Source organism: Panthera uncia (assembly GCF_023721935.1).
Source record: "Panthera uncia isolate 11264 chromosome C1 unlocalized genomic scaffold, Puncia_PCG_1.0 HiC_scaffold_4, whole genome shotgun sequence".
In the NCBI taxonomy this organism is placed as follows: domain Eukaryota; kingdom Metazoa; phylum Chordata; class Mammalia; order Carnivora; family Felidae; genus Panthera; species Panthera uncia.
Window position 1 is genome coordinate 33139751 of NW_026057585.1, and position 21248 is coordinate 33160998.

The 21248-nt window shown below is 34.9% G+C and overlaps 2 protein-coding genes across 12 annotated transcripts in view; one reads left to right on the forward strand and one right to left on the reverse strand.

Annotated features, from left to right (window-relative positions):
- Nucleotides 1-1537, reverse strand: part of CLCA2 (chloride channel accessory 2) — a 65680-nt gene extending 64143 nt beyond the window's left edge. For 5 of the 6 annotated variants that reach the window (XM_049616873.1, XM_049616872.1, XM_049616868.1 and 2 more), the window contains exon 1: nt 1452-1537. The gene's annotated coding sequence lies outside the window, so the exon portion shown is untranslated. Of the gene's footprint in view, nt 1-907; nt 1295-1451 lie in introns of those variants that run through there. The other variant, XM_049616870.1, reaches the window with a different exon arrangement.
- Nucleotides 1408-21248, forward strand: part of ODF2L (outer dense fiber of sperm tails 2 like) — a 37101-nt gene continuing 17260 nt past the window's right edge. For 4 of the 6 annotated variants that reach the window (XM_049616878.1, XM_049616882.1, XM_049616879.1 and 1 more), the window contains exons 1-8: nt 1408-1597; nt 9454-9586; nt 12024-12083; nt 12208-12279; nt 13020-13136; nt 16743-16928; nt 19417-19526; nt 20705-20840. In XM_049616878.1, the coding sequence (XP_049472835.1) occupies nt 1419-1597; nt 9454-9586; nt 12024-12083; nt 12208-12279; nt 13020-13136; nt 16743-16928; nt 19417-19526; nt 20705-20840 (993 nt within the window). In that variant the 5' untranslated portion in view covers nt 1408-1418. Of the gene's footprint in view, nt 1598-3517; nt 3897-7244; nt 7408-9453; nt 9587-10233; nt 10346-11634; nt 11649-12023; nt 12084-12207; nt 12280-13019; nt 13137-16742; nt 16929-19416; nt 19527-20704; nt 20841-21248 lie in introns of those variants that run through there. The other 2 variants (XM_049616884.1, XM_049616880.1) reach the window with 2 other exon arrangements.

Here is a 21248-nt window from a genome sequence, read left to right on the forward strand (position 1 = left end):
AAGTATGCTGGCCTCTACTTTAAATTATGAAGAAATCCTTGATGGATTATTTCATAGGTAGTCGGTATTTAATGATATTTGGGGAAATTGATTGGCAGTTTAGGTTGCGCTGGAATGAAATTTTTTTTTCCATTTAAATTATATAAAATAAGGGATCTTTCTACCCCAAAATTCACTATCCAACAGATTTCAAACTTAGATTAGAACAGATTAGATTTAGAGGATGAAGGATACCATATTTACCTGGACAGTTTGGTTAAAATAGTCAATTTGAGTCTAATGTAATCATCTTCAGATTTTTGTGAATGTTTCTCCCTTTGAATGGCTAATAAAGGTGGTCACGTCTAATACCAATGCAATTTAATTAAGTATTTTTAATAAAAGAAGTCTAACTTCTGTGTACAATTATTTTTCTTATTATGACAGGCTAGCAAGGTTAGCTAGAATCCTAGGTAAGTGCTGGAAAGACCCTCAAAATTACGTTCCTTGCCCCAATTCCACATGTCCAACTACCTCCTTTTTTTAAAGAATGGGAAACTGGCCCAGACTAGAGTAGATGACTTGACAGAGATCATGACCCATCATTAAGAGATGGATCCAGTCCTCAGTGCTTTTTAGCATTTGCACATATGGAACAGTTATGAACTTTTAACTATCATTAACTTTTTGCTGGACGTTCAGCACTGGGGGAAAAAAAGCTTTGCTGGAATCAATGGAAAAGATTCTTCAGTAAAACCAGTAACGAGGTATGCCTTGTCATGGTTAAATTGCTCAGTTGATAGTTGCTCTATTTGTGTACTTCATATGATGGTGTGTAATTCTTAACATGAGCATTAAGTTGAGGTGGAGAGTTTTTACTTTTCAATTTAAATCTCGCCTTGCTTCTTCAGGAGTTTATAAATCATACCAGTTGGCTGTAGGTCAGAGATCGGAGATCTGAAAGGCGCCTTGGAGATCACGGTCCGGCTCCCACATTTAACAGGAGAATAAAAGAGCCCTGGGGAAGGATCTCAGCTAAACGGCAGTACCATATATTTAATTTAAAACTAAGTTTCTTATAGTCGCGGTTGCTTTGGCTTCTTCAAATCTCTTTAAAAAAGCAAAAGCAGAGCACTTCCAGGCCGAGTGTCAGAAAAATTCGGAACCAGTCGGCCTTATTTCCCTTTCTAGGTTGAACTCAGTTAAGATTTTTGGTAACTACACACAAGTGCTGCCTTTTCGTAAAACAAAAGGTTTGGGCGGCGGGCGGGAAAATCTGACCCAGGGCAACAACTGAATGACAAAGCGCCTCTCCCCATCCCTCACTCCCACCAATAGCAACAGACGCCGGCACTTGCTTTCCCGAGCCCAGCCAATTGGCTGCGCCGGCTGCGGCTCGGCGGAAGGGGCGGGGCAGCCGTTGCCAGAGAAGCTACTTGATGGTTACTAGCTCCGTTTTCGTCCCGTTGCACCTGGATGGGCACTCTTCCACGCAAGCGGTTCTAGGAATTCGCCTGCTTGCCACCTCGCGTCCTTTGACTTCTTTTCTAGCTTTCACCTACTGCATTTCCCCCTGCGTCCCGCTCTCTCCTAGCCGACCCAGGGCTGGAGAGCACAGGTACGCTGGCCGTGATTTCCACTAACGTTCCCTGAGCTTCATCTTGCCAGCTCCTTCGGACCCCTTCCTTCCATGGCGGAGCGGCGGCGGGCTGACGTCACGGGGGCGTGCTGACGCAGGGGTGGGGGCGTAGGCACGCTTTGGGGAGGGGGAAGCTTGGGCTTGGACCGCTTCTTTGTGGTTACCGCGGGCACCCTTCGGGTTTCTGGTGGCCGGGGCTGTGGTGGGTCCCGGAAGTGAAAGTCTCTCGCTAGACTTTAGCTCCTTTCTGCCCATACTTGCCACTTGCCCCAGACTTGACTGCCTGGGCTGGGAAAAAGGCATCGAGGCTCGTACTACTAGGGAGGGTGTGATCCTTGGGACACAGGGGCAAGTTTTAGTCGATGGTTTTATCCAGAACTAAGCCCATACCCGGCCGGCTCTCTTACTCTTTTGGCTGGCTTTTAAGCGACCACTATATAATATACCAGACTGTAGTAGGCCCTGGGGCACCTAAGTGAAGAATACTCCAGGAAGCCTCGGAAATTAAGGCCTCCATGTTCCTTCTAGGTTTCCAGACTCCATAGGAAACCCCTTAAAATGTGTGGCCTTGGGGACCGACCACTTAACGTTCCTAGGTTCAGTTTCCTTATCTGGAAAATGAGGGTAATAATAATCACTTTGGAGTGGTTGTAATAAAGGAGATTAAACCAATGCCAGGTTTTGAGTATAGTCAGTAAGGAGTGCTTGTTGTTGATTGAGAAAACCAAGCCACAGTGGGGCTGGTATTTGGGATAAAGTCTATTTCGGAGACAAAGTTTCCCTGTCACTCATAGTAAGGCTTCAGGTGTTTTGGAATGAATGAGGTTCTTGGAGTCCTTTTAAACACCACTTGGTTAGTTAAAGGAACAAATTGCAGAAAACCTGTCTTAAAATTAGTTTGATTTCCTTACGCTTACAATAAGCATGTCATGTTCATGTTTGTAATTCTTTAACAGCTAGGGTCCATTTTCTGCTTCTCTTTTTCTTCTACTTTCACAGTTTATGTGTATAAATAATATAGTTTTTGTATCACCAAAACCCCAAAGGTATGAGAAAATGGCTTTGTTTATATTGTACAAATGAATGAGACCCAAGGAACTGAGCACAACAATGAGGTTGATGTAACATCTACCCCCTGGGCTCAGTTCTTTTGCAAGTCCATTGTTCCCCCTTGGGATCTGGTTTAGTAGTACTCAAATTATGACTACCTTGAAGAGTTGTAATGGTTCTGTAAAGAATAGATCTTGAATTGTTTTGAAAAGTTGGTTTTATACAGATAACTCAGGCCTACAAGTGATTTAAGGAATGGTGATTGACTCAGGATGATTTTTTTTTAAGATGAAAAAAATTAAAAAAAATTTTTTTTTTTTTTTACTGTTTATTTTTTATTTTTGAGACAGAGACAGAGCATGAACAGGGTAGGGGCAGAGAGAGAGAGGGAGACACAGAATCTGAAACAGGCTCCAGGCTCCGAGCTGTCAGAACAGAGCCCGATGTGGGGCTCGAACCCACGAACTGTGAGATCATGACCTGAGCTGAAGTCGGACGCTTAACCGACTGAGCCACCCAGGCGCCCCAAGATGAAAAAAAATTAAAAAGAAGACCTGGTGGGAAAAGCAGCCACAATAGTGAGCCAAAGGGACCTTACATTTAAAAAAACATTCAAACAAACAAAACCCCCACCTGTAAGTGCTACTTCATCTGTTCAAACTTCCCCACAGCTTTGGCTGGCAAAGGTTATTCTCATTTTGTAGAAGAGAAAACTAATGCTCACTGTGGCTAAGAGGTGTCCATGTTGGGTGGCTCCCAAGACTAAGAACGGGTGAGTCTGGCCCAGTATTCTTTCATTTTAATATGCCGCCTCTGAGTCATTAAGGAGTGGTTAAATTGCATTTAGGCTACTTGTACTCTGTTTGAAAAAGAAGTAATACTTCCAGAAGATTTTCTTTAAATAGTAGGTTAATTGTGGTATTTAAAGGGATAAGCTGTCATTTTCTGGAACAGATATGTGGAACAATCCATTCAGATGGTTGTGGGTAAATGAGGTGTTATATTTGGTCTGTGCTGACCTCTTGCTATTCTAATTCCTTCATTGTTTTTCATGTTCTTATCACCAGTGGAAACAACTTTTGATTTCTTCAAAATTTTTTCTAGGAAATGAATGTTGGAATTTCATCTCTCTGAGACCCTAGTAACCAGTTTCATTGCTTCTACGTTTCTCCCCCTCCATATACCTAGCCCATTCTCCAAAATACCACTGGATTTACCTTTTAAAGAGGTACTTCTGGTCTGTTATTACCCTGCTTAAACTGATTTCATGGTCTGTCTTAACGCTTAGGAAAAAATTCAAGCTCTTGAGCTTGGCATATAGTGACCACTGTCAGTGTGTCCAGTCTCATCCTTTGTCACTTGTGCTTACAAATCATGTCCCCTCATGATTCCTTCCTCTTGCTTGTGCTTCACCTTCTACCTAGAATGCCTTTTTCTCTTCCTTTTTGCCACACTCACATTTGTTCTGCGGGACTCTACAATTTCTTCTCTAGTGAACTTTGACTAGTGTGTAGATATAGTGAGAGAAACGAGCAGCATTCCTATATCTACTTTGTGTTCTTTGCTGACTATTTCAGTGAATTTTTCAATAGGAGCTGTGTGCTTTTGTTTGAGGCCAATGGGAGCTGGTTTTCCAAGAATTAATGTTTGGCAAAACAAATTCAAATCTGTGAGATTCTTATGCTTTTCTCCAGAGAGATTAGTTTTAAATACATATTTGTCTGCAGCTGGTTTGCTTACTTAGAGCAATCTAGATGCTAAGGAAGGTCATGAACTGGGATCTTTCTTTTCCCTGACCGTGGCCAGCATTACAGTCCCTGAACAGCCATTCCTCAAATGCTGGTTGTTGGCCAAAATGGAACATAGTTTAATGAGTGTGGCTGGGTCAGCATAAACCATGACCACGCCTGGAAAAAGCTTTAAGTACATGCCCTTTTGAGAGGGGGCTGGTAAAGTCATCCTTGTATAGGAAATTCAATTCTTTAAACATTAAAATATATTTAAATTGGTAATCTTTAGGGCTTTGATTATTAAATATGTGTGCAGAGTATGTCTTTGTCTCACCACCAAGTTGTACAGAAGTATAATGTATTTGTCATTTGGCAGTACATTCCACGTAATTGAAAGCATTTTCTTGTGAAACCTCTGCTTTTCCATACAAGAATACGTTTGGTCCACTAAAATGATAGCACTTTTTATAAAGGTGGGACTTTCTATGCTAAAGAAAATTATTACATTGTTTTTCGGCACTCATATGGTTTTGGTTATTATAATACTGTCACAACACAAAAATAGCGGAATGCCTTGGAACCTTTGAACAATTTTTATCCTAGAAAATACTTCTACGTTGTAAGAATATCATTGTTGATCATTTCTATGGAAATGTCTGAGACTTACACAGTTCTTTATGTTTTGAAGAATCAGTAATGAAGGTAACATTTTTTTTTTGAATGTTGGGCTAAAAGTCATTCTAAAATCTCTTTTTTTACAATGTGTTAACTTTGTTTATTCTTTAAGGTAAGACATGGTTACTTTTTTTTAATAGGTGAAGCAGAAAAATGTTGTATGATTTCATCTTATGATAAAACTTTAGAAAAAATGTATAAGTAGCTACCAATAACCCACAAAGCCAAGTGAGAACTTACTTTTAAAATACTGATGCCAAACTGAATCTTTTAAAATATGTCTACAAATTGAAGACCCCTAATCCTCTTACATTAATTTTCAAACTTTTATTCCAAATATAGGAAACATTTTTCTTTTAATGATCCCTAAAAAGATGGATCAGTGAGGTGAATAACTAAAAAGCAACTGTCTTGATTCATCACATTAACTGCTCTAAACCTTGAGTCTTCTCTCCTTCAATTATTGCTTTGCTGTTATAAGGCTTGTAGGTGCTGAGGATTCAAATATAAATAAGGTATTCTTTCTTGAGATGCCAGTGTGCAGAGAGACAAATTCTAAACAAGCGAATGGCTGAGAGTAAAGACCAGTTCCTCTGTGAGTGGGGTAGCTGTTGGAACCAAACAACTCAGTACATGATCGTACTACTGGTTGCAGTGCCTTATCCAGATCATAGTCTTCTTCACTGTTAGGTTTGGCTTTTCATTTGATTTTGTGTATCTGTATATTTTTAAATTCTTCTAGACTTCAGATAGCTCACAATATCATTATGCCTACTAACAGATGTTTCATGTTTGCAGCATTTAAGTAGATCGTCTGGGACTATCGGTAGGTTAGTTAGCAGTTCCACTCGTACATGAGTTGCTGGTATTTCAAGAATACGAGCATGCTTTTCATTGGCCTATATCCTAAATATTTGTCTTGGTGATAAATAGAAACTTCAGACAAAAGTAGATGCATTTTTACAAACACTTTAGAAGTGCCTGTAATTTGGAAATATTATGAGTAATTTTCTTTTTTTTTTATTATGAGTAATTTTCAACCTATAATTTCTTCACATCTACCCAAAGTATTGAAATTTCTTGAACATATGTATTGTATAATGCAGATTTATAAAAATAAATTACAAAGAGGTAACATATTTCTGAAAACATGCAGAAAATCTTAAATATAACATTTGATTTAAGTCAGGGAGTCACATGATCAGGGAGACAGATGAAGTCAGGGAGACACATGATCATATAATGGAGTTATGAAAACACAGCTTTAATGATTGCTAAAGCACTAACATTACTTAAAATGGAACAGTTCTGAAGATATTCATGAGTATTCATATTTAAAAACATGACATCTGGGGTGCTTGGGTGGCTCAGTTGGTTAAGGGTCCAACTCTTGATTTTGGCTCAGGTTATGATCTGAGGGTTTATGAGATTGAGCCCCATATTGGGCTCTGCACTGACAGCACAGAGCCTACTTGGGATTCTGTCTCTCCCTCTCTTTCTCCCTGCCCCTCCTCCACTTGTTCTCTCTCTCTCTCAAAATAAATAAATAAACTTAAAAATTTTTTAAAAATGACATCTCTAAGTTTGAGTGAAAACAGTTGTTTAGTAAAACTTAGAAGTATTGTCATCTATTATCACTAAAGAATATCCTAGATTGAGCTGGGAGATAGGAATAAATTTAATTTTGAAAGATCTACTTTCAAAAGAATAACTTAATCTTCCTTGTGGCTATTGTTGCCAAATACTTTAAAAGTATATTAAATTTCTGCTATTCTAGGTGTAAATGACCTACATTTCCTATTGGGTAGATACAATGAAACTGAGGACCAGAGTTAACCATAGTTTTTATATTTGTTTTCTAGTTTGACTGAATTAAAATATTATAATACTCAAGAAATAGATTAATAAAAATTTCTACATTCTTGTTATGTAGAAAATAACAGGCCTTTTGGAAAACGTGTGTGGGGACTGGCAATTGTTGAATGGTTGTGCAATGCAATTTTGATACTTTTTGAATTAGTATCACAATGAGTAGCAGTTATAATTTCTATTTTGTCTGTGAAATATTACTCTTTATACTTGTTTAGGATTTTTATTTTACAGGGTAATGACAGAAAAAAGAGTCTACTGAAATGATAAGTTTAATGACTAAAATATTTCATAACTTTCAGCTTATGAGAAGTTGTTGTGGATGCCACTTATAAATCCATTTACCAGATTTATGGAGAAATCTGCAATTGATGGAAGTCATTCAGAAAAACTATGTCCTCATTTTAAAAGTACCCCAGAGAATGAACGTTTATTGCAGCCTGCCAGTGAAAGTCATCTCAGCTGGTATTCTTTTTTTTTTTTTTCTTTTTAATTTTTTTAAGGTTTGTTTATTTTTGAGAGAGACAGAGCGCAAGCAGGGGAGGGGCAGAGAGAGAGAGGGAGACACAGAATTGGAACAGGCTCCAGGCCCTGAGCTGTCAGCACAGAGCCCAACACGGGGCTCGAACTCACGGACCGCGAGATAATGACCTGAGCCAAAGTCGGACGCTTAACTGACTGAGCCACCCAGGTGCCCCTCAGCTGGTATTCTCCATGCTAGCAGGGGATATCTAATTTTCTGATTTCAGGGTTTCATGTTTTGTCTGTAGGGTAAATTATTTGAATCAAATACAGCGTTCTTCCAAGAGTATCTTCTTCAAATCTAGTAATTCATGTATTTATTTAACCTCATCACAAATGTACTCATTTGGCAGAATTTGGCTGGTTTTTTGGGATCTTAATGAAAGCAAATGAAAATGAAAACCTTACCTATTGAGAATTATTATAGCTAAGGTAAATGAAAGTATAAATACTGTGGAACACTGGAAATGTAGTTGATGAGTATCAATTCACTGTCATTTGGAACATTGCCATATAACAAATAGCTGTCATATTTTGCTGTCTTCTTTAGAGCAGGAATATACTTGTTATTTGTATGATTCATTGCTCACCAAAATGACAGTCTTAAAACACCATTATTGTGACTATTGCTAGTATAATCCAGCCTCTAGTTTAGCTTGTTTCAAACGACGATGATCTTTGGTCATATATAACCATTCTTGACTTTCTTCTGCCCATGGGTTTTAATAATGGACAGTTGTCATTTATAACTAACCTCTTAGGCCCAGTGCTTAAGAACGCAATCTGCTTTCTGACATAGCCTCTAAGATGCCATCAGTTGTTGATGAGCCATTATGTTATGTTTTGTAAAGAAAGAAAAAAGCTGCCTATTAAAGAAAGACACAATGTTTTCTTATCACATGGAATATAGATCGTGAAAAAACTCCTTCAAACTTAGATTTTTTTTTTTTTTTTACTTCAAGTAACTCTGTGCTTATATAAAAATGAAATGTGTGGTATTCTTAAAATTTTTTTTTATACTCAAAATCCAACTCTTCTGAGTCACTTTTTGACTCAGAGTTTTCCTTGCTATTGAGAGTATTGGTCATATGGCATTTCTTAGGAGCATCTTTAACTGAAATAAAATTTATTGGTGTTGGGCTCTTAATTATGCTATCTAGTAAGCCTGTATTAGAGTCTTGCTTCTGGAATGTTGCTAAGCATTCTTGCTTCACCAGCTCCTTCAATCCCTCTATGACCCTGCATTCTTAGGGGTTAAAAAGTGTGCATCCCATCTCTGGCATGTGTTCTTGAAAGCACTGGCCATCTATTCTGTAAGTTCTGGGCATGTGCAGGAAAGACTGCTCAGGACTGCCTCTCGACTAACAAAGATTACAAGAAGCATCCTGATTTCAGGGTGTAAAATGTGACCAAAGAAACGTTTCTTACAGTGATGCACAGTAATGCCTACGCAATCAAGAGGGCAAATGTTAACAGTTTTGTTTTGAATGGTGATCATTATAAAGTCAAGTGTGAAGGAGTTTTTGAGATCTGGAGAGCTCAGTTTTTTTGTGTTTCATTTGGTTAGCTTATTTATTCTTTGGAGTTTTTTTTTTTTTTTTGAACAGTAAATTAAAAGAAACAGTTTGCGAGTAAGGCAAATCTTTTGGGTTTAGAGTAGGGAGAAGGAAGGGAAGTAAAAAAGACATACACATTCTCACAAGTCATTTTACAAACTAGAAAAGAGATGTTCGATAATTATCGGGTAGCACAGTGAAACATTGCTGTTGGTGGTTTTGTGTTTCACATATCTCAGTGTTTTAAAAACTGTCTGTGTATATTAGGTATAGAAAAATAGGGGAGTATAGGAAAAATTCCATACATTTTCAGTGACAATTTACTGTTACATTTTGGAGAGCAGTTTGTAGAACTGTAATATTTAGTCAAGCTGTGCTATATTTGCGTAAATATGTGACAGATTTAACTTAAATTTTATTTGTACACATCTAGTGGAAAGCAGGACATCCTAAATGAAAAGACTGAACTGGAAGCAACATTTAAGGAAGCTGAATTGGCAACCTGTTCTGTAGAATTATTTTTGCCATTATTTAAGGATACTGTTGAAGAGATTAGTTTTGAAAATGTGAGTACTTGACTTGTGAACATCTTATAAAATGGAAAGCTAGCATAATACTCAGAATGCATTACCTGTGGCCTCTTATTAACGTAGTTATACTCATATGCTGATATTTGATATAAAAAATTGCAGGTTTATGATTCTTCTTTATTCCTATGTCATTAACTGCAATTCTTTCCTTCAAAGATAATTCAGGCATGCCCTTGATAAGAAGCTAAGCTAGAAAATGTATACCTTGGTGCTTGACTTACCTGAATTTGAACTAGAGAGTCAACTTTTCCAAGAGTGAATGTAAACTAAAATATTCTGAGAGATGAACAGATCTGTTTTCTATAGTGTTATAGGGAATAGAAACCTGTATTCTCTAATTTCAGTGTACTAAATTTTGAATTAGAGACAAAATAGACTGTATTCTATTAGTTTTATTAAAATAAATGCCTGAAATACTTTAGGGCTTAAGCCCTATTTTGATTTCATTACTTTAATGTATGATATACAATCCTATTTACTATTAATAAACTTGGCAAAATTTACTATGTGCAAAAATGATTTTGTTACTAGAAAAAACTATTATTTGATAATAGCAACATTGTATTTTAGAGTGTCTTAATACTGTATCTTAAAATGTGTATGTGGTTCTTATATTTTGTCAGGCTAATCTTTTTGCATTCAATTTGAAGATTGCTAAACAGAAGGAAAAATTAACAAAAGAAGTAGACACTTTTAAACATGTAAAACAAGCTTTAGAACATCTTCTTAGAAAGAATACCAACAAATAAGGACCCTAAGCACTAATTTAATAGATTTGTTTCTCACTTAATGGGTTTACTATTTCTGAAACTGTAGAAATTAAATTATGAGCATACTTTTTCATTGGCCTATATCCTAAATACTTGTTTTAGGATTTGAAACTTCAAATTTGGTATATTTGAAATGGAAAGAATTCCTGAATTTTTGTTTGAAATGGCAATCATTAAACTAACCCTGACTCTTAGTATTTCACAAATTGTTCTACATGAAAGCAGCATGTTTTTATACAAAATGTATCTTCTATCTCAAAATTTTTCATTTGTTATATTTCATTTCAGCTGATTACAGTAAAATTTTCTTAGAATTTAAGCTACTTTGTACTACTGTGTTTATATATTCTTTTATTTTTTGAGGGTAACAGTTTGCTGAGAGATAATTCACATACCATACAGTTCACCCTTTTAAAGTGTACAATTCAGTGATTTGTAGTGTATTCACAGAATTGTGTAGCAGTCACCACACTGTGAGAGCATTTTCATCACCACGTCTATCTCCCACCCCCACCAGCCCCTCCTTACGCTAATAGCTACTTTCTGTTTTTATGAATTTACTGATTCTGGACATTTCACATAAATAGAATCCTATAATATGTGGTTGTTCATAACTGCCTTTCATTTAATATAGTCTTCAAGGTTCACCCATGTGGTAGCACATGTCAGCGCTTCCTTTTTATTGCTGAATAATATTTCATTGTATGGCTATACCATTTTTATTTGTCTGTTTCTCAATTAATGGACGTTTGAGTTGCTTCTGCTTTTTGGCTGTAATGCATAAAACTGCTGTGAACATTCACTTACAAGTAGTATATACCCAACAGAAATGAAAATATTTGTATGCCAGGCAATCTACTGTGTACCTTTACAGAATCCAAGAGTGGGCTCTATGCAGTCCATGAGCCCTCTGAAAGTATGTGTACAATTTTGCATTATTTGTACATGGCATAAATGCCTTTGGGTGAAAGAAATTCATAGCTTTTTCACCTTCTCAAGCAGGAATATAACCCTTAAAATAAATAAACATTTTCCTATGTTCTCATTTAAAATGTCTACTTAGAATTCTTTTACTGATGTGCTGTAATTCTTTAAAAAAAATTCTTGATAGAATTAAGTTTGCTGATATTTTTTAACTTATTTGTAAACAGCACCATGAGTGTCTTTGTGTATAAGATTTTTAAAAAATGTTTATTTCTTTGAGAGAGAGAGACAGAGTGTGAGCAGGGGAGGGGCAGAGAGAGAGGGAGACACAGAATCTGAAACAGGCTCCAGGCTCTGAGCTGTCAGCACAGAGCCCGACACGGGGCTTGAACCCACAGTGAGATCATAACCTGAGTTGAAGTTGGAGACTTAACTGACTGAACCACCCAGGCACCCCAGATTTTTGTGGTTTTTATGTCATTGGCTTCTGTCTGAGGTGTTATTTAGAAATTAGGTATATAATTAATTTCATAAATTGTGGACACAAAATGATTTGGAACACTCAGGCAAAAATCCATCTGATGACCTTTTAAAAAATCTAAACTGTGCATAAAAGTTGTCCATATTAATTTCTTTAGTGATGCTTATTCTTCTTTGTACTTTTATATGTAGAGAAATATGTTTGTGAGCACTGATTTATAATATATTTTTTTTTATAGGTAGAGGACAGTTTATCCAGCATGTTAGAGAAGCTAACTGATAATGAAAATGAAAATACTGTAAGTCTTTTTACACTTTGTGTCTACTCTGACATTTTTTATGTATGTGCTGCTTGTATTTATAAAATTAGTCAACATTATCCAAATTGTGATATTTCTAACTCTTACATTATATTTGCTGAAGAATCTTAAGAAGAAGCTACTTGAAAAGGAGACCTATATTCAAGAACTTTCTTGTTTGTTTCAGAATGAAAAGGTAAGCAGATTCTGAGCTTAATTTATCATTTTTCTCAATATTGACTCCCTCTTTTCCCTCTTTACATTCTGGCGCCCATATCCTCAAAAATAGACCCAGAAATGTTTTTAGATTATTTGGATATTTTACAAGTTTTTATGAAATGTCTTTTTTTTTCAGTTTCTTTTTTAAAGATTTTTATGATACTTAGGTCAGATTAATTGGCATAAATCACTATATATTAGGAACTATGCATAAATTTGTATTGTATTTCAATTTTAGTATAAACTGAGGAATTTTGGTGTTTGTAGGAGCATTTTATTTATTTAGTTTTAAATGTTTGTTTATTTTGAGAGAGAGAGAATCTAAAGGAAGCTCCACTCTCAACTCTCAACGTGAAGCTTGATCTCAATATGGGGCTTGATCTCACAACTATAAGATCATGACCTGAGCTGAAATCAAGAGTCGGACGCTTAACCAACCGAGCCACCCAGGTGCCCCTGTAGAAGCATTTTAGATATAATTTACTTAGGATAGATAGGACTTTTCAAAAGGAGATTATCAGGAACCATTAAATAAGAGGGGGGAGGATTAAATAGCCCCATAGTTTATATAAAATATATTTATAATGGGGGAGATCAGGGTTAATTTACAGCGGTACTTTGCTTTTTATTAACTTTGTAGATCATGTCTAAGTATGGATAAAGTTAAAGATTTTTGAGAAGTAACACATTTTTTTTTGTTTGTTTTCTCTGTTATAGGCAAATGCTTTGAAAGCAAACCGTTTTTCACAATCAGTAAAAGTAGTACATGAACGACTACAGCTCCAAATTCGTAAAAAGGAAGCAGAGAATGATAAATTAAAAGAATATATAAAGGTTATAAATATTCATTCACTTTTATAGTTTAAGTGATAAAATTAATGAACAACTATAAAGCCTTTCCTTAGTTCTGGAATTTGGTGGTTTTGGAAAAATTCAATCTAAGTGTTGCCATGGGAAATACATATTTGAGGCAAATCTTAAGATTTATGGCTCATCCAAAGATTTGATTCCAAATCCCAATATAAAAATGCTCTCTCTCTTTAGTACCAGTCTAGGAAGGATTTCTAGAGCTTGAATATCTTTAAAAATCTTTCCCATTATATGGGAATAATTTATGTTAATTTATGTTTATTGTGGAAAATTTGTAACATACAAAGGAGAAAATTAAAATAACTTAAAAATACCCAAACCATTGTTAATGTTTTGGTATATAGAATTCTATCTATTTTCTACATCCACACATAAATATATACTCTCACATTAGTAGGCAGTCAGTAAACGTTTATTATTTTTGTTTTTGTCATTAATGGTAACAACTTTAAAATCAGTTGACCCAGCTTTGGTATTTAGAAAACTGAGTAGCATTCTTGTTATGCAGTTTTTTTAGCAGTGTAATCAAGGGGAACTTTTTGGTTTAAACTCAGTTTCTGGTTTAAATATTCTTTTGGAAACCTCACAGGCATTTTGAAAGAAGAATTTGAGGTTCCGTGATATGACACAAGCTAACTGAATCTATTGTCATTATTTTTTTGCTGAAGGAAAAGACACTGTTCTCATTTTCAGGAAAGTGTGCAAAGATAGCCCCTATTGAATGTGAGCACATCTGTGTTAAATTTGTTTGCTTTTGCAGGTGTTTGCAACTTGTGGCATGTTTCAAGACTTCACTTGGGATGTTTTGGGTTTTTTTCTTCAAGGAGGAAGAGCTTTTGCCCAGTAAAGGGACATTAAGCAGGCTTATGCGGAATGCGAATTTTGTCCTTTGTCCTTCTACATGTTCTTTTGAGCACTTTCCCACATGGATCCCGTTTGTCCTTTGCGTGGTGTTCTAGGGCATCCCAGATGAGCGGCAGTTGATATTGCCTTCGTCTGTTATGGTATTTACGCCTTCGTCTGTTATGGTATTTACAATAGCATGCATGTGGTCTGACACCTCAGATAAGCATCTATCACACTTTATCTCACAAGTTTTAATTCGGTCCTCAAAGAGCAGTTGGGGAAGTTTTTGAAAATATGTTTCTTCAATTTAAAAATGGAATATTAAATGATTTTTTAAAGTTAATTTTAGCAATTTTTATATGATAATTTAGAGAGCGAATATAAGACAAAATCTTAAGATTTTGCTGTGACATTCTCTCAATACTTTGAGTTTAAATTCCTTTACAAAAATACCGCTGTTTAGAAATAATTAAAAGAGGTTGCATTAGGTTACTGATTTTTCTACATTTCCTCCAACACAGTTTTGGAATTTAAGGCATTAATTGGGGGATCAGAGTTGAATTCTTCCATTAGGTTTCACAAGGTTCTTTTTTGAATTCAAAGATAATGAACTCACTTTGTTAACATAAATTTCAGTTATTTAGTATTTTAGTTTTGACTCAGTTGAGTCAGTTTGTTATGTAGGTCTTTAAATTTTTTTTAATTGTATTTTAGTTCTGTGAGAACTATCCCAAAGATCCTTTGAACCCAGTTCTTTCTGGATCTTTATATAACAATTAGATATAGAATATTTTCACAATTTAGAAGACACAGAATAAGTATCTTTATAATGGGCAGCATGTATAGTACTTTGGAAATAGGGAAAGACAAGTAGTTGACTTTACGTTTCTGTCCATTTGTCAAAAGACTGTGAGGAGTTATTTATTTTGAAACTATAAAAATAATTTGGTAGTTTGGTATACTCCCTAATAGTGATCAAATGTGAGATAGGATAAGTCTAGTGAGAATGTCCTGGCTAGAACCTTATTCCAAAAAAAAAAAAATTATTTCACCTTTGGTGTTGAAAATGGTTTACTGCTGAAAGTGTAGCAATTATTTATGGTGTGATGGTGACACCCTGTGGTTTCTTAGAGGAAGACAGCTGTATTTCCTGTGGAGTCTTCAGTAGACTTGGACTGCTTTTATTCTTGTTTTCCTCCAACTACTTATGAAAACATTTCATGGGATTTTTTTGTTTTTAGTTTAAATACATTTCTAAAGACTATTTAAGAGTGTTTTGCTACTTTTCATAATCTACCTAGTTCACTTTTCAAAGAAAACAAGTCTTTAAATCTTATTTAAGATGTATTTATTTATTTATTATTATTTTGTTTTAATTTTTAATTTATTTTTGAGAAAGAGAGAGACAGACCGTGAGCTGGGGGAGAGGGGCAGAGAGAGAGACACATACACACAGAATCCGAAGCAGGATCCAGGCTCCGAGCTGGCAGCACAGAGCCCGACGTGAGGCTCAAACCCACGAACCGTGAGATCATGACCTGAGCCGAAGTCAGATGCTTAAATGACTGAGCCACACAGGCACCCCAAGTTGTACTTCTTAATCCCAATTTTAGTGGAAGTTAAGAAGCATAGTTTTTATTGATCATGGAGTTGAATAGAAAACCCAGTCTTTTACTGTGACTCCTTTGATTTTTTTTATTAAAATGATTGTCCAAAACATGTTACACTGAAACCTAAATTCTGTAATAATTTAACTATTTTTCAGTATTATACAACTTTGAAAAAATGTAAAAGCATTAAAATCTTGTCTCTAAATTCTTAGATATTTAGTATTCAATTACTTTAAATACAAAGTCTTAAAATAATTTGAAATAAAAGCATGAGAGTTATACTAAATCGTATCCATCATCCATCCATCCTAATATTCTGTCTCTAGTTATGCCACCAAGAGATATGTAAGGAAACTGTGATGCCAATTAACACCATTAAAGTCAATGGACAGAAACACATCCCTCAGCCCCTCAGATGTCTTTTTACTCTTACTAATTCTTATGGATCTGATAGTTATTTACCTTTCTAAGCCTCTTTAGTCTTGGATTAATAACTCCCACAAAGTTACTAGATAAAGGAACACTTTTATTGCCCTTGATGTAATTCTTTGAAGTGTCAAGGCATTCCCCCTAATTCTAGTAAATTAAAATTTGCTAAGTAAGCCTGTGTTTATCTCATCTGTATCTTTTGTGGTCTATAGATTTTGATCATATGTCCTTTAAGCCTTTATCATTGCAACTAAAGAGTCCTAATGTGTGTAGGGAGCTACTGATTCCTTTAAGCTTTGTGTATCTTGTTTGAATTGTCTCCAGCTCAATTATGTTTTTTTGATTTTCATAACTAGTATTATGTATAATATTCTAGATGTGAAATTTTTAAAAGTTCTAGTTAATTACGAAAGTTTTAAGAAAATGCTTGTGCCATAATCACCAATATTAGTACCTTTAATAAGAATAGGATTAGTTTTCTGTAGGCTTATATATTTTAAATTTTCATTCTACAACTGGTTACAAATAAACAATGGTAAAACTACCTTTCTTTACTGTTATGCTTGTTATTAATCCTATGATTAATCCTTTTGATAAAATCCATGGAAGATTATATATGTTTATAATGTTACATAAAGATCAAGTTCCAAAATAATTTAAATATTACTAATATATATTTTTTTAGAATTTAGAAACCAAGATAACTGAATGGAACTTAGAACTGAGAAAGAATAAGCATGAAGCTGTAGCAATGAAAGAATCAAGTAGGCAAAAAACTATAGCTCTAAAAAAGGCATCTAAAATTTACAAACAAAGGCTTAAACACTTTACTGGAGACATGGAAAACCTTACTTCCCAAATTAGAGATCGGGTAAGTATATATACATTCTTTGTTTACTGTCCTATGTTCTTAGTTTATGTAGTTAATGTCATAATGCTTAATATAAATCTTATTCTTCTCTTAATGCTACTGACAGTAGAAAAACTTTACTCTGTTGCTTTAGTCTTTATTTTGAAAGATTATATAAAATATCACATTTGCATATTGAAATTTATCAGTCTTTCCTTGGGAACTTTATTAAAGGATATATTAAATGTGTCCCAAAGCATCTAATGCAAACTAAGGGTAATGCTTCATACATATTCCCCCTTGGAAGCGGACAGTATACATTAGCATATTAAAGGCCCTGAGTAGGCCTTCAGTAAAATAAAACAATAATGAGGAGTATTGAACTCATAGTTTCTCACCACTTATTAACCACAGAACTCTTGTTTTACCCACAAAACAACTCTTGGAATGGGTTCTAAGGAACACCAGTTTGGGAAATGCTGATTTATGTTATTAAACCATATGACTTTATTCAGTAATTCACTTCGTTTGAACTCTGTAATGCACTTAAAACCATTTGCTGACGTAAACACACCATGTGAAAGTTATCTTTGGGTGTAGTACGAAGTTGAAAATTGGACTTAGTACTTTGTTGTTTTTGATGAATTATTATATTTCTTCAATTAGCAGTTAATAAAATATTTACTCTTTTTAATGTCTCACTGGTATTGGACCTCGTAAGAACTTATGTTAAGGCTTATAGCATTAGGATCTTTTAGAATTGAAAGCTGACTTGTATAAACTCTGTGTAAACAAAGCAGCTTAATATTTTATAAGCTCAGGTGTTAACATTTAAGGATGATCTACATTCAGAAGAATTTATCTAGACAAAAAGAATTGAGGAATAAGTTCAAAATCCAGAAGGTTATAAGACTTAGTTGAATACCTGAAGTGTTATTGAGTGGTGAAAGCCAATCAAGCCCTTCACATCCTCTGGGTTTTCCTATTTAAATAGCATCATGTCGCTCCTGCTCCAGATCACGGTATAGGAGGGCTCTTCCACTTGTGAACCTTGTGACTTTGGGTAAGGCACCCAACCTCTCTAACCTTCCGTTTCCTTAACTATAAAATAGGAGATGGGCAATATCATTATCTCATATCACCGTAGGGAGGAATAAGTGAGAAAATACATGTCAAAGCACACTGCCTGGCGGTCCTACATTTTTTGCCATATTGGCCTACTTTCTATTCCTCTAATGCATAGAGATTTGTTGTTTGCTGTTATCTCTGGCTGTAATGTTCTTCTCGGGTTCACAATAGCTGGTTCTTTTTTTAATCATTCAGTTATCTTTGTAATTGACATCTCTTCAGAGGGGCCTTCCTTGACCACTCTGTTTAAAGTAGTCCCCCAACTATCGTATCATGTCTTAAATTTTCTTCATAGCATTTATTTTACGGATACAATTTCTAAGAATCTTTATGTTATAGTATATTATCCAACTTACACTTCACACACACACACACACACACACACACACACACACAGTCCAACTTAAACTTCATAGTGCAACCTAAAATTCTTTTTACACAAAATATGAAAGCAGAATACTAGGCTTTATTCAGTGTATCAACAATATTACTATAAAAAAAGTGTAAGCCAAAAAAGTAGTTGAATGATGGAAGTAAAGAAAAAAAGCCCCCAATAAATATCAGTGGCTATCATTGCTTCTTCTGGATCTTCTGATTAATAATTATTGGCGCTGTTGTCTTCCTAGTGAGTTTGTTGTTCTATAGAATGTGGGCAGGGGGCACAAAGACTGTAGCTCACTAGGTGGGTTTGTAAAGGGTAGATTCATTTGACAGCTATTTATTGAGAGTCTTCTTTATGGCAGGCACTATTCAAGGCCCTAGCAATGAATGAAACAGACAAAAATCTATGTCTGGGAGCTCACATTCAAAATGGATAAAGCCATCACTATAATTTTCATCTCTTTGCTAACAGTAACAGTATCTGAAGGCCAATGGGAGTGACCTCTACCAAACAGCTTGACATCATCATAGCAATGAGAAATAAGGCATTTATTTATCCATAATAAGCATTACTAAATGCTGTGGAATTGTGGAATTGCAGAGAGTTTCTGTATTTACCATTGAGGACTTCTTTCTCCTCTGATGCTTATGTGGTTGTCAACATCTTCTATACATAGAATGCAAAATGAAAGTTCAGGAAGTAGGAAGGAAGTTATCCTCATTAATTATGAAACATTGTTTGAAAATAGTTATATTAACATCCTTAAAATGTGTTAGAACTACCACTGTGCGCATATAAAGCAATACTAATTAAAGATACTATCAACGTTTACTTTAAAAGCTTCCTATGTTCGGAGTTGTACTCTAAAATTTTCTGTATCAAGAGTTCCATCCTTTATAAGATGAGCATTTCCTTGTTTATGTTTATTTGTGTTTAAGGCTCTGCACAAAACCAAAGTGTTATTTAATTACAAGATGAGTACTTGATGTATTTTTTTAGGAAGCCAAGCTGTCCGAAACAATTTCAGCTTCCAATGCCTGGAAAAGTCATTATGAGAAAATTGTAATAGAAAAAACTGAATTGGAAGTTCAGATTGAAACAATGAAAAAGTAAGAAAAAAGTTTAGAAACTCTTTAGTGTTTAATAAGTGTTTTTAGTTCTTTCCTCTTTTAAGTGGTTTGCATTTTGGTTCTTCTGGGTTACATGTGGTAAAGGTTGTCCGTATGATTTGATATTCTTGCTATTTATAATTCTGTAAACTTTTCTTATTCTATTACAAAAATGCAATAAAATGATTACCTTTTAAAAAGTGCATTGGCTAGAGGGCCTGGGTGGCTCAGTCGGTTAAACGTCTGACACTTGATTTTGGCTCAGGGCATGATCTCATGGTTTGGGAGTTTGAGCTCCACATCTGGCTCTGTACTGGTAGTGCAGAGCCTGCTTAGGATTCTCTGTCTCCTTCTCTCTCTGCCCCTTTTCCGCTTGTGCGCGCTCTCTCTCTGTCTCTCAAAAATAAATAAAATAAACATTAAAAAAAATGCATTGGTGTTCACATTTTGAACTTTGTAGGTTAATATTTAGTATCTGAGTATGTGTCATCTATTATTTGCAGTAAATGTGAACACTGCTTTGTCTTAAAATGGAAGTAATATTTCTCTACTGAGCAAGAATGTATAAAAATATATAACGGAGTTTACAATAAAAACATAAATGGTTTCAAAGTCCTAAAAGTTATTGTTCCTTTAAGTGCCTGAATTATGTAACAAAGAAAAATCAGTGATTCAAAATGCATATCTTTTATTCAAATTTATTACTGATTAACAATAATGAACCCTGAATATCTGTTTTTAAATGTTTTATGTTCTGTATGTTCTCTTCAGTTTTATCATTGTAAACTAGCATGTATCATTTGCTTCTAAAGGTGAAGTATTGCCTCACTTGAGCCTTTTATTTAACTTTGTCCCTGAGATTGTGTATATGTATGTGCATGTGTGTGAATGAGAGACAGACAGACTACCTTTGGATGACAGTTTAGACATTTTATTGAATAGTGAAGAGAACGTTGTGTAATTTCTCATTGGCTCCATCGATGGGTAATAATTGCTAATCAGTGTTATTCAGGTAGTAACCTGATAGATAACTGCTTCCTGTTTACCTTGGTCCATGGCTTGTATTAACTTTTGAAACAGTGCACCCTACCAAAATAATTTCATAAGCACACTTAAAAAGCATTATTTAAATGAAAGTTTCTGTGACTTTTATGAAATATATCATTTATCTCACAAAGGCAAATTACTAATCTTTTGGAAGACCTGAAGAAAGTAGAAGACGTTGGTAAAAATTCATGTGAAGAAATTCTTAGAAAACTTCACTCAGTTGAATATGAAAATGAAACTCTGAATCTTGAGAATACAAAATTAAAGGTAATATGTGTTCCTGTGTGTATGTGTATATATTGTCTAATGACAACATAGTAGAAGTAGCTGGAAATAACAGCATGCTTAGGATAGTGCTGTTGTGTCATTTTGTCCTTTATGTTTGTCAGGGTATTAGAGTATCATTATAATATGCAACTTATAAAACTATATATTCATATCATAGATATATATCATAGATATATACATATTCTATATATCTGTACATACACATGTAGACACGTACTTGTGTATAGATTTGTGTTTATAGTTGTATACACAGATATGTGTTAAAGTTGTTTTCAGCAATATTAAATAAGACTTGTGAGGTTGAACAACTGTTTCAACTTTTTAAAAAACTGTTTGTTCTCCAATTTTATCTGTTGAATCATCCAAAATTACATTAACTTTAATGTG